Source organism: Aphelocoma coerulescens, chromosome 18 (assembly GCF_041296385.1).
Source record: "Aphelocoma coerulescens isolate FSJ_1873_10779 chromosome 18, UR_Acoe_1.0, whole genome shotgun sequence".
Classification (NCBI taxonomy): Eukaryota; Metazoa; Chordata; class Aves; order Passeriformes; family Corvidae; genus Aphelocoma; species Aphelocoma coerulescens.
This window is the reverse complement of record NC_091031.1, coordinates 3030838-3043195: the sequence shown is the minus strand read 5'-3', so window position 1 is coordinate 3043195 and position 12358 is coordinate 3030838. Positions and strand designations below refer to the sequence as shown.

At 38.4% G+C, this 12358-nt stretch overlaps 1 protein-coding gene across 7 annotated transcripts in view; it reads left to right on the top strand.

Annotated features, from left to right (window-relative positions):
- CEP112 (centrosomal protein 112) overlaps nucleotides 1-12358 on the top strand; it is a 159582-nt gene that overhangs the window by 6182 nt on the left and 141042 nt on the right. For 6 of the 7 annotated variants that reach the window (XM_069032391.1, XM_069032389.1, XM_069032390.1 and 3 more), the window contains exons 5-6: nucleotides 4032-4119; nucleotides 6336-6410. In XM_069032391.1, coding sequence (XP_068888492.1) covers nucleotides 4032-4119; nucleotides 6336-6410 — 163 coding nt within the window. Of the gene's footprint in view, nucleotides 1-4031; nucleotides 4120-6335; nucleotides 6411-7425; nucleotides 8462-12358 lie in introns of those variants that run through there. The other variant, XM_069032395.1, reaches the window with a different exon arrangement.

The following is a 12358-nucleotide window of genomic DNA, read 5'->3' as shown; positions in this document are numbered from 1 at the left end:
TTCCGTATCTATTAACTGTGTGTAATTCTAACAATCATTTTAAAATGCTCTTAGGTCTGAGGTCTCTGTATTGCCTTTTCTTGAAGATTAGGGGCTCTTCTGGTTGCTTGCAGTCATGCTCTGATAAGAACCTGTGGTTTTGACTTGTGGTTTAAGAACCAGAGGCAGAGAATGGAGAATTGCCAGCTGAGTTATGAGATTACTGCTTTGGGCTTGGTGAAACAGAGAATTGTTGGGAGGAGCTGTCCAGATACCCTTAATTAAAAAAAAAAAAAAATTTGGATTTAACCTTATGGAAACAAGGAATGCATCATGCTTTAAGAAATGTTTTTTGAGACCTTGGATAAATTTTTGTTATTGTTGTGCTGTGTCAGGATATCTGTCCTGCATCTGACCAGGTTGTGTCAGTCCCTGGGAGCGCAGCATCATCAAGTTAAAGTGTCACTCTGGGTGTTAGAAGCAATAAAACAATATCAGCACAACTCTCGCTCATTAGGCCCAATTTAGCACATTGCTATCTCTACAAGGCCGTATTTGTGATATGAAAATACACCTAATTACTCCAAATTCCTGACTTGCACTGTCAGCTGAGGTGGGATTTGCGTATTCCTCCCTCTTCATCTGACTGAGGCTGGTCCCCACTTCAGGAAAGCTGAGGTACAGTTCCACCTATTCCCTTCCTTCTTTGCCATATATTTTCTCTCTTTTGCTTCCTGGTTTGTAGTAGAATATTGGGAATCTGATGTCTTTTCCCACTCAGTGTCTGAACCTAAGATTCAGCTTGGCCTGGCAAAGTTCCCACAGTCATTTTTGGTGTAGTGCAGCTTTATTTCACTTTTTCCTTTTAATCCTGTGGGAATGAAGCAATACCTACATTGGTGAACAGTATGGTTCCCAAGGCTCTGGTGACTTCTCTGGAGACCTGGATTGCAAATTATTCCATGCCAGGAAAAGCAAATAGATGCAATTGAATAATGTTACTGGTTTAAAGGAGTCTGGGAATTAAAAACCAGCTGTACAGGCAGAGCTCTGCCAGTGGATGCTTGGACCAAGAGTGGGGCTGTGTATAAGGAAATTTGGATTTGTGTTGGAAAGGCTGGATAGCTCTGTAGGTTACATAAACTAATCTTCACAGCAATGAGAAACTAATTTTCCTGCAACTTATGCAGAAACATACTGAAGGCAAATATTTCAGCTGTTGTGTTTTGTAGAAATACAGAATATTTACATACTTAATACTTATTTAAATGTGACCATGTTAAGATATTGCCTATATCCAACATATAGATCCTGTTTTCCTTTGTATTTACAGTTTTGGATGGGCTATCAGTGCAGGTTAAAATGTAATATATTAACTATTTCTGGATGTGCAGTTTGTAGGGATAGCCAGCAGATGGTGACCGAGTTCCACTATATTTGTCTCTCTTCTCTGAATGTGCATTGGGAAAACTGAATCCATGGGCATGGAGGAGGATGAAAATCTTGCATTCCAGCCATGACTCAGTTCTTACAACATTTTCTCAGGGCAAAATAGATAATGTCGGTGAGACACGTTTGAGTAACTACTTGATGTTCTTTAACTCAAGATTCTCTCCTTTCAAAGACCCAAATGAACGGAGAAGTTCTTTTCATAGTGATTTTTATCTTGCAATACAGATAATTCTATGTTGGACAATTTCGGCTTTTTTATATGAAGTTGTTTTTCTGCCTGAATAAAAAGTAGGTAGACAAACTGGGGTGTGGATGAATAAATCTGACTAACTGGGGCTGGAAAGGTGCAGCTTTATTTTGAAATGTGAGAGGGTTTGTTTGAGAAATGTTTAGATTGGTTTGAACAGAAACCTGAGCTTTCTGACTCCCTAGGAAAATTCTACTTTATGTTTATAGAGTGTGCCTGAAAACATTGTTAAAGGTTGGTGTGTAGTTGTGCTGTAGCAGGGGGGAATCAGTTAGTTTCCCTTACTTTGTTCCTAGAAGGAATATTTACTAATCTCCTTTATTAGCAGCAAATTGCTTCTTCCTCCCATGCCAGCTCCCTGCTTGGGCTGAAGCAGGAGGTCACAGGGCTGATATCAAAACTCTGATCATCCTTCACTCACCTGAAGTGGGAGGAAAAAGAATTAATCTTATGCTTTTTGGAGCCCGACTCTTATTAGCAGGAGGCTGGAAAAGGGAGTGAACAGGTAGTACATACTTGATATGAGCAAAATTGTGGTCCATCCCTAACAATCTTTAGAAATTCTGTTTGTAGAATGAAGTAAAGCCGCTTCATTTTCAGTTCCTCTTCAAAATAGCAAATACAGACCTGAGAATACATCTAGACTTCTGTTCTCCCTTTGGTCAATTTGAAAGTATTACAGGCAAGCTGGGTTGGGTTGTGTATTTGTTGGTATTCCTGAATCTCTGAATGATGAGGGCATGAATTCTGTTTTCTCTCATTTTTAACAATTGGAACTTTATTGCATTGTTAGGTAACCTGAGTATTGTTCAGAAAGGAAATCTGATAAGAGGGCAGATTTACTCGCAGGCAAAGATTTATCTCCCTTTAATTAAAGGTAATTTTGTGTCAGATGAAATCCTGGTGAGAAATGCAAGAGGCAGTCATTGTGTTATTATATTCCTTTTGATCTTTTTTACCTCTAAGACTTTGCTTATCTGAACTATTTACTGCTTTATAATTGTTATTGTGCATCCGTACACGTTGTTTATGTGGGATTTATTGGTGCTGGAATGGAAGGTAGGCTCCCAGTTGTTGTATTTCTCTGTTCCCTGCTGTTCTGATGAAAGCTGGGCCCTCTGCTTCGTGAAAACTTTGTGTTTGTCTTCCTAGAAGTGACTGGTTTATATTGTACATCCAACAGTTGTTGTTCTGTTCATAAACACTTCATTCATCTCGGTGTCTTTGGTATAGCAACCATCTCATCTGCTGCCAGATGGAAAAGAAGGGACGTGTTTCAATGGTCTGATTTGATTTTAATATAATATAGCCAGTCATAGGAAGGTGAAGGGACTAACAGAAGGTTTTAATTACTTTAATACCTGTGGATTTGATAGTGGAGTATTTGCTGAAGGATGTTTCACTACTGTTTTGGATCTTTTGGTGTATGAACCCATCTAATAAATGCTTATAATTTTTATTTTCTTTTGGTTTTTTCCCTGTTCTCTGTCTGAGAAATGTGTGACCAGGTGCATCAGTGACAGTTCTCTTCACCTATCTACTGATCTTCATTTGCCTTTGTTCAAGTGTTTTATTTGCAACAAAAGCTTTTCCACAAAATCCCTGTCCAGCTCTGCTGGACAGAGCACTTGGTCATGCTTTGCTTGTGTCCTGTCTTGTGGGCTTTTCTTTGCCATCCCCCTTAAATTCCACTTTAGTCCCTAAAACAGAAATGAAATGAAACTTAGACAATCTTTGTGACTTGTTCGTTTGACATGTTCCTCTCCACCTTGGCCTTTCAAGCCACTGCCTTTGTATTGAGCTGTGTGTGTAGTTCTTGCCCTTGTCTTTGTGTGTTATGGGATCATTTACCTTGTTCTAACCTATTTTTTTGGTCTTAAAAGTCTCCCCTATGGTGCAGCCAACCATCACCTTAATTCCTCTTTCTTCTCTGAGTCACTGGACTCCATCCTATATTGTTTTATATTCTTGGCAATTTTGTTTCAAAAACATTCTCCTAGATCAACCCTCTCCTTAGCTTGGGTTTATCCTAAAATCCTTTGGGAGATGTTGGGTGATGTAGTAAAAGAAAAGCAAAGAACACTTTTTAATGTACTGCCATGTATGTGATACTTCTAGAGGGTTTTTTGGTGTGGAGTTTTTTGGTGGTGATTTTTAATGGAACACTTAAGACTTTTGTTTGCCTTTAACAAGAAATTTTTTCTGTTTTCTCTCTTTTTTTTTTGATCTTTCCATCTTGACAGTTTTTTTCTATATTTTAAACAATTCTATTCTGTGATTAACATCCTTTGTGTGCCACAAGCTGCTGAAAATGAATCCTTTTCTTTCTGCTTCCTCTTGTCATTAACAACAGGGAAAGATTCAATGAGAAGCCATCAGTAATATCCCGTTGTCTGAGTTCTCACCGGGCAGATGAAGATGACCTAGGCACGCCACTATCTGTAAGATGCTTCTCCTTTTTGTCCTAAAGCTCTACTTTCCCTGAGTTGGGTTTATATATCCCTGTAAAGCTGTTATTTCCTGCTGTGTGGGTCATGATCCCTGTGTAAAGGTGCAGACTTTTGGGAGGGAGTGATAGGGAGGACTAAAGCTCATTGAAATCTGTCCTCTGCAATTCAGGGGAGGAGAATTTCTTATAGGATGCTCTCAGTTCATCCTAATGCTTGACCTCTGTTTAGTGTCGTGTGTTCAGTGTCTGCTGCACTGTTTTCCCTGGGCTTGGCAACGTGCCTGCATTGACATCATCTTGTATTTTGCAATAACAGATTAAAGAAAGCTGCATAGATGCCTCTGGCTCTGTTCAGTGATGGTTGACCTCTGAAAGAGTGAATTTTGGACAGTTTGTTTCATCAGACTTTCCACACTGAGCATTGTGACTGATGAAAGAGCATTGAATGGGCTTTGTCTAAAACCCTTTTAGTCCAAAGTATTCAATGATGTTGTTTATATAATTGCAAGCATTTGCACTGACAGTTACTCCTGACAAATGTGCGATACCAAGAAATGCGCTGTTTACCCTCCAAAATGTGCTCTGTGGCCTTGCAGTGTCCTTCACCACACCTAGAACAACCCTCACCCCTCCATGAACACTGAATTTCCTGTTTGTTCCTGTAGTTCTGCCCATGCTTCTTTTTTTGATTCTATCAGAGGAATAGTTTAGAAAGATTGCAGCTGGGCACAGCTGAGGACATGAAGTGCAAGTAGGATAAACTGGAAGCTCTTTACTGAGGAAATTTGTGTTGTGCTGTGCATCTGGAATAGAGGATTAGCAAGAAGGGATTTATCAGGGCAGGTTACAGGTGCTCAGTGGGCAAAAATCAGTGCCTGTGCTCTAGGCTCTGATTGCTGTGCATGTATTTTTGTGTGTGTTGATTGTATGTATACAAATGTAATTTAAATACAGAAATGCCATAATTAAAAATAGAACCACATGCTGGATTTACTAAATTTCTCCTTATTGGTTTCCTGTTTATTTACTTCAGGAAATATTCCTTATGGGAGAGTTGTTGTAAAAAAAAAAATTTTCTTCAGTTGAAACCTGGATTTGGGGCTTTAAAGTTTTGTAGGAGAGTTTTGCTGCTTTGATTTGTTTATTTTTAATTTTTGGTGGTGGTGGTGGTGGCTCTGCCACAGCTTCCAGGGCAGTGTTTGATAAATGACTGCACTTCATTGTTCTTCAGCTCCATAGATTGGATTCTCCTGTGATTACAGGTTTAAAGGGGCCTTTAAGTGAAATAATCCTCCCTTGCTTTGCCAGACAGTTTGATAACGTTTGGCTGGCTGGAACAATGTTCCATTGTCAGTGATGCACAGATGTTTTGGCATCATTCAGGCCCAGGTAGAGGAGCAGGGAGACTTTTAAGAAACATTAAGAGCTGCCTCAACCAAGTGTTGATGAACTGCAGCCCAAGCTCCAGTCACTTGTGACCAATGAGATTTAAAGAAGAGGTGCTGGCAGGCCCATACACAAACCTCACACAATGAGACAAAGTAATTCAAGCTTCAGTGTTGTTTTTTAAAATACCTCAGCTCAGAGAAATGTTCTGTACCAGCTTTCCCATTAGATACATTAAATGCAGTTGGTAGTTACTGTTGTCCGACAGGAAAAACTTCTCTTCTGAAAGGTAATTCCTTGTTACTTCATAGAGCAGCAATAACCACAGCCCTGGCTGGATGCTGGAAATCAGGGAAGATCCTTGAGCTGGGCAGCAGCTGCTTTGATAACCATCACTGCCTTGCTGTGATTTCCTTTGATTTTTAAATCTATGTTTTTATTTGGAGGCTGATCAGGTGATCTCTGAATTCTGGATTAGGCCCACAAAGGATACTGTGGAGACGAATTGTCTCCAGAATGTTACCTGAAAACTGAGTATTCTGAGTTTTGTTTAGTAAATTCACCCTCTGTAAAGGGGACCATTGCTTTGGGAATTAATAAAGAAGAACACTGAAGTGGAGAGCCAGGCTAATTTATCCTCTGAACTCTTTCTCAGCCCACTATCCTTTTGGAAACTGAGCTATTTAGGTGAAAGCTGTCAGAGGTATTGTGACACTATTAGGAAGTGCAGTGTAGGTATGGCCAAGCCAATGAGAAGTTTAATTTTAAATTATGTGTCTGCCAGCAATTCTGGTATTTTCTTTGACTTTCCTTGTGTTCCAGGATGATCATCACAAGAGAAACTTTTCATTGGATGATGATGACCTCGAAGCACGACTCAATAGTTGGAATCTTGGGGTAAAATAAACTGAGTACTTTACTTATTTATTGACTTGCAATGGGAACTCCTCAGTAATGTAGTCTGAGCTTAGCCAACAAAACTTCATGTGGCCATCAGTGTTTTAGAAATCAATCGGTACAGCTTGGAAAGGTTCTTTATGAATTTATGAGAAGAAAACATCAAAATTTTAAGTAATAATAATCTTCATATATTTAATATGGTTACTGATAAATCAGGCAAAATAATGGCTGCTGGTCAAAACCAAGTGTCTCACTCTGGTAGAAATTCAGATTATTTATTGATGACTCTATAACATTATTTTTTATTTATACTTGTATAAATGAAAGAAGAGTTTGGCTTTCAGTGGTTTTTCTTTTAAATCAATACAGAATTTGCAAGCCATTAATACAACTCAACTTCTTTTGGTCAGTGTGCCTCCTTTTGAAAGTGTTCAGGAGACTTTTCTGTGTGTTCACCTTTTTCTTTCCCTTTTAATAATTCAAATTTGTTACTCTTATAAGACTTTATTCCCTTGGTTGTATTTCCTGTGGTGTTAGTTCACAATAGTTCTAAGGTCACAATGAAGTGACCTCTTCTCTGTATCTGTATTTTAATATATTTTTTTATTGTTTTGTCTTTTTTATAACCTTTTAACTTGTACCACCAAATCTTTAACCTATTTCATTAGGATTAATATCCTCATAGCAATTTTTTTATTAAGCACTTTGATTTTAACAGGGAGGTTTCTTCTTTCTTTTCTTTCTCATTTTGTGCTTATTCTCACAGATTGAGAGCTCACAGAGTTACAGCCAAAGTTAGGAGTGATGAGAGCGAGTTTAATGAAATAGTTCAGCCTTGTTTTTTGAAAAATAATCACGTATTTTCATGTTTTCATTTTAATCAGCTGCCAAATGATCCTTATTCTTCCTATACTCTTGTCAGTCCAGAGGGATATGACAGCATTTTAAAATCTTGCCTTTTACTCTCCAGGCTTTTCATGAATGGCCATGTTCTCTTCAGTTCAATCAGAAATGATAACAAAGAATATTAATGGTTTTGTGTCCTTGGCGTTTCTCTTGCCTTTTCCAAGCTGAAGGTGGAGATAGGTGAAAACGTCAGCACTGTACAGGTGTCTGAAACAAAGGTGCAAGCAGTGACTTGCAGATTTTGGATATTTGGGCTGTATTTATCCATTGGATTATATGAGCAGAAAGCTGACAAAGAATTTCTTTGTATCCAGCATTTTTATATCAGTGTCGATCTGCCTGCCTGCTTATCTTTTATCTCTGTCATTTTATTTGTATTTTATTTCTTTTTCTAATTGAAATCCCAGTTTGCAATCATGTTGTGTTGCTAATGGCTGGTTATTAAACTGTGATGATCCTCTGCTGATACAGGAACTCCCTTGGATAACAAATTGGCTACCGTGGCACATAAATCAGTTTTTCAAGTCTCCTCTCCAGGGATGGTAATTAAATAAGTCGCTCATGACAGACTTTGATTGCCTGATAAGACTTGTTGGGAGTTACCTGACAAAGAGGATTTGAGGTTGTAAAAGAGGTCTGTGAGGGGTTGCTGCTGAACAGCATTTCCCTGCTGTGGATCACGGCCTCCAGTGGGTTCTGAAAGGGTCAGGAAGTTTTAAGTGGAGTGTCATACTTAAAGAATATATCATTACTGAAAATAAAAAAATCCCACTAAATGATTGCAGCACCTTGGAATCTGTAAGATTTGAGTGTCAGATGTGGCTGCTGTTACTTGCCAGCATTTAAATTGCCATGGGAGCATCTTGCTGTCCTTTAATTGCTACTCCCAGCTGCAAACTGTTTGGGAAACTTAATTTACAAGTGATCCCACCTCAGATACAGAAGACCCTTGACCCAAAAGAATAGTTCAGTAGTGGGGGAAGATAGGAAAGGAGATACAGAATGGCTTTCATTTGGAGCTGCCTTGGGTGAAGAATGGTTGTCTTGAAAAACTTTTCAAACTTTCCTTGGGATTTTTTGGTTTTACAAAGATTTTTCTCAGTAAGGAACTGTGTAATTTTAGGAAGCTGTGATTATGTCAGGCAAGTATACAAGGAGACCATGCTTTTATCCAAGAATCTGCAAATACCTTGCTAGGTACACAAAATGGTGAGACAACCCTGGTGTCTTCCAGCTGTGAGGTGCTGCTGAGCCTTCACTGCTCCAGCTCGGGCTTGTCTGGATTGAAATGACCAGTTATAAGCTTATCTTTCAGCCTCCTGCTTCTTTAATATAGTCTGAATTTCCTCTTCTTCAAAGCTCTTGTATTTTTAAGGTCACATACTGGATGTGTTTTCAGTTTTTATGATATACCTACATCAGTGATTGAGATTCTTTAAAAAATTTATTATTAAAAATACTGTGAAAAGTTTTGGGAACTGCTTTTATGATTTCTCTACTAAGCAGAGAGGTCAAAGCTTAACAGTCTTATCTGGAGGCTTCAGGTATTTGTTCTTAATAATAACATTTTCTACAGGAGAAGTAAGTCTATTGCATTACTTTGCTGATATTGTTACTTCTTGTGAGTAATAAAAGAATTTTTCCCTTTGCCTTGCAGCGTTCCTGATTATCCCTATCCAACATTTTATTGTTCAAGTTCTTTAGATTCTAGTCAGGCATGAGTAAATGTTGTAAAAAAAAAAGTTGAGTTTTGATTGTGATAAATTTGCCTTTTATACATGGAATACTTAATTTCCACTCACTTTACATACATTATAAAATCTGTTTTCCTTAGCCTGTATTGACTCTTATCTAAACTGATATAGGGACTGTCCTTTATAAGGTGTTCATGCCTTGAAGCTGCATTTGCAATGTAGAAAAGCAGAAATCCTTTTCTATGGCTGTTTGAAATGAAAAGGTTCCGAGCCAGGAGCTGAGACAAATAAATACCAGTAATCTTTGGTCATGTCATTACTTCAGACTTTCTTTGTCATTCTGTAGCCATCTTAGAATATAATAAAAGTAACCTGGGCTAGGGGAATGAGAGGAACTTTAAGGTCCTTCCAGCCCAAACTTTTCTGTGTTTCTGTGATCTTATTTCATGAACAGCTGTCAATAAACTTCTGCATGTTGTTGCAGCTTTAGTGCACTTCACAACTGAGGGGAAGGTGGCCATCTCCTGTTTATGTCTCAAAAATAGTTAAATATTGTGAAATAGGTACAGTGTCAGGAAAAGAACCTTGTTGAATAATGGAATTAAACTGCTTTGTTTTTCCCTTTCCTTTTTTTCCTCTTGTAGCTGAGCTTTTTAGATTGTAGACAAACATAATTTTTGGATAAAAAATTCAAGTTACATAAAGGAACAACAATGAATTAAACCCCTGCAAATTCTTACCTCACCTGCCTCTCTCTCTCTCACTCTGTCATGATGACTCTGATGCAGTTTCATTTGTCACCAAATTGTAGCCAATTTTAGGTGTGACAAAGCATCTCTTTCGAACATCCCAGGAAATTCAGCACATCATTTTAGGCAGAAAGCACGCAAAAAGATTGTACCCTGGGGAAACAGCAAAGGGGTTTTTAATCAGGGAGAACACGATTTTTCACCACTGGAATTCAGCCAGGACAAGAATTAACTCTTTAGCTTTTACCAGAAATGATGTGGGGTCTTCAGTGCCGAGAACCTGGATGCTCAGCCTTGCCCAGAATTTGTCCTGGGAAATTTTATTGCCTAATAAAGGTTTGAGAAGGCTTAGACCAAAGAAATTCTGTGGTTGGTGGGTTGTGTTCTGTTCTCCTTCCTTGGAGAAAAGCTTTCTAACACAGGGTTAAATGGATGGGAGCGGTGGGAATTCTTGGGAGGCTGTAGCAGCAGTGGATGCTGTGCCTGCTCTGTGTGCTTGGCTCACATCTGCCTGTGTCTTTCCAGTCTAGTTAAGCTCAACCATTTCTGCACAAGCCATTTGATTATCTTTTGTTTGGTTTCTCAGTCTGCCTGCTTACTATAAACATACCTACTGTATATGTTGTGGCCTTGGAGGGCAGCAGCACTGGAAAAACTTTCCCACAGTGAACTCCAAGTGGTGTTGCGACTTCAAAAAATAAATTCAACTTCCATGCTGACAAACAATCTTCATGTGCTTTAATGTCCTTCCACTAAGACTGCAGAAGCAGCATTAAAGTGAACTTCCCTACAAATTATGATGTTAGATAAGAATGTCCTTACTCAAATTTCCTGAAGCTACTCAGCAGTTATTTCGGTAGGGAACATGCTGGCTGGCTGGGTTTGTTAGATTAAAGTAAGAATTTAGGGCAAGGTTCAGTTTAGTTGTTTACCATTTCAAAGTCTTAAGTGTTCTTAACTCTTTCATGTGTGTTTTTGCCATCCTTGTTTTGAAAACAATCACATTTTGTCTTTGAAGAAGCTTAGAGGAGAATGTGGAACAAGCCTGCAGATGCAAGTGTGGGGGTTTTGTTCCCTGAATCTTAATATTTACAATGTACCTTCTGTTATGGACTGACGCAGGCACAGTTGGGGATTACTGGAGATAACCATCCCTGGATAAACGTCTTCCAAAGAGCAGAACGTGACTTTGGAGGGGTAGTTTGGAACCACGACATCAGTGTTGTCATTGTTGTGGTATTTACTGAGCAAAAGAGCAAAGCTTTGCTGTGAGTTTCTGGACTGGGCTATAGTGCACAGATAGAAAGCCTGTACAATATTTTCAGCCTGAGGGATGGAATATGATTGATGAGGATGAGACTTGCAGAAGTACTTAGAGCTCAAAATTGTGCTTTTCCTGCAGTGTCCTTGCTTTTGGGAGAAACCACTTCAACTTTTGTCAGGGCTTCACTCACTGCTTGCGTTGGTAGCTTTAAAATTGTGTAACTCATAAATATTTAGTTTTGACCACTTTAGGTGTTTGTAACACTTTAGGTGTTGTTAAAATGAATAGAAATGGAAAATACTAAGGTTACAAATTACGGCTCATTTGCCTGAAATGCAGTTTTGGAATTTTATTTTTATGTACATTGCTGCAATACCTTTTTTTCAACTTAAGAAAATACATGTATTTGCATGAAGTATATTGTCTCTGTTAGGTGGTGGGGATTTCTTCATGGGGATCTGATCACCCAACACCTTCACAGCTCTGGTTTAGGAGGACTAGAAGGTGACTATTGCAGTCTTCACAAATTGAGACATGGTTTCTTGTCAGACTGCCTATTAGAACAGGAGAATCCAAAATCTTTCCTACAAAGAAATTCAAAATACCATTTCTGTTAAGAAGTGGTATTTACAAATTAGAGTTCAGTTCTAGTTCAAATAAAGATGTCTTTCATGGTGACATTTATTTGGTTCATACTCTTTAGAAAGCATGTGATTTACTGCTCTTCTCATGGCAGTCCTTCAGTTTCATACATATGTATTTTGGCTTGTCTTTGACCTTTTGCTTATTATTTTTAAATTTGCATGTTTCTCATAAACACAGACTTTTTTTTTTTCTTTTTTGGGGCATTCTTTATTGTGATATTCTCTCTTTAATGTGGTCTAATTTTGCTAACAAGAAGTTTTGCAGAGGACCAGCATGAAAAGAATGAATGTTGAGGCATTAAATGTTTACAGATCAGTTTAAGTGGATATAATCCACAACAAGTAACAAAGTGGGAACATTTAACTTCAAAGCACATATGGCTGCTGTTACAAAATCAAAAAATGCAAGACTTGGGCCCTACAAAGTATTAGAGACACATTTTCCTTCTCTCTCATAAACAAGGAGGATGTACCTTAGCTTTTCAGATTGGTTTTGAAGTGAAGGCTGCAAACAGCTGAATGTCATGGTCAGATAAAGGATTGGAATTAATTGTAAATATTTACAGTAATTTTTAGCTTTAAAAAAAGCCAAAGTAAAGGGTGATAGTATTCATTCTGCATGAGAGACAGGACTCTTGGGAAATAATTAAGCCTTTGAAATGCCGCTCTGCAGCCTTCTCCAGATTCC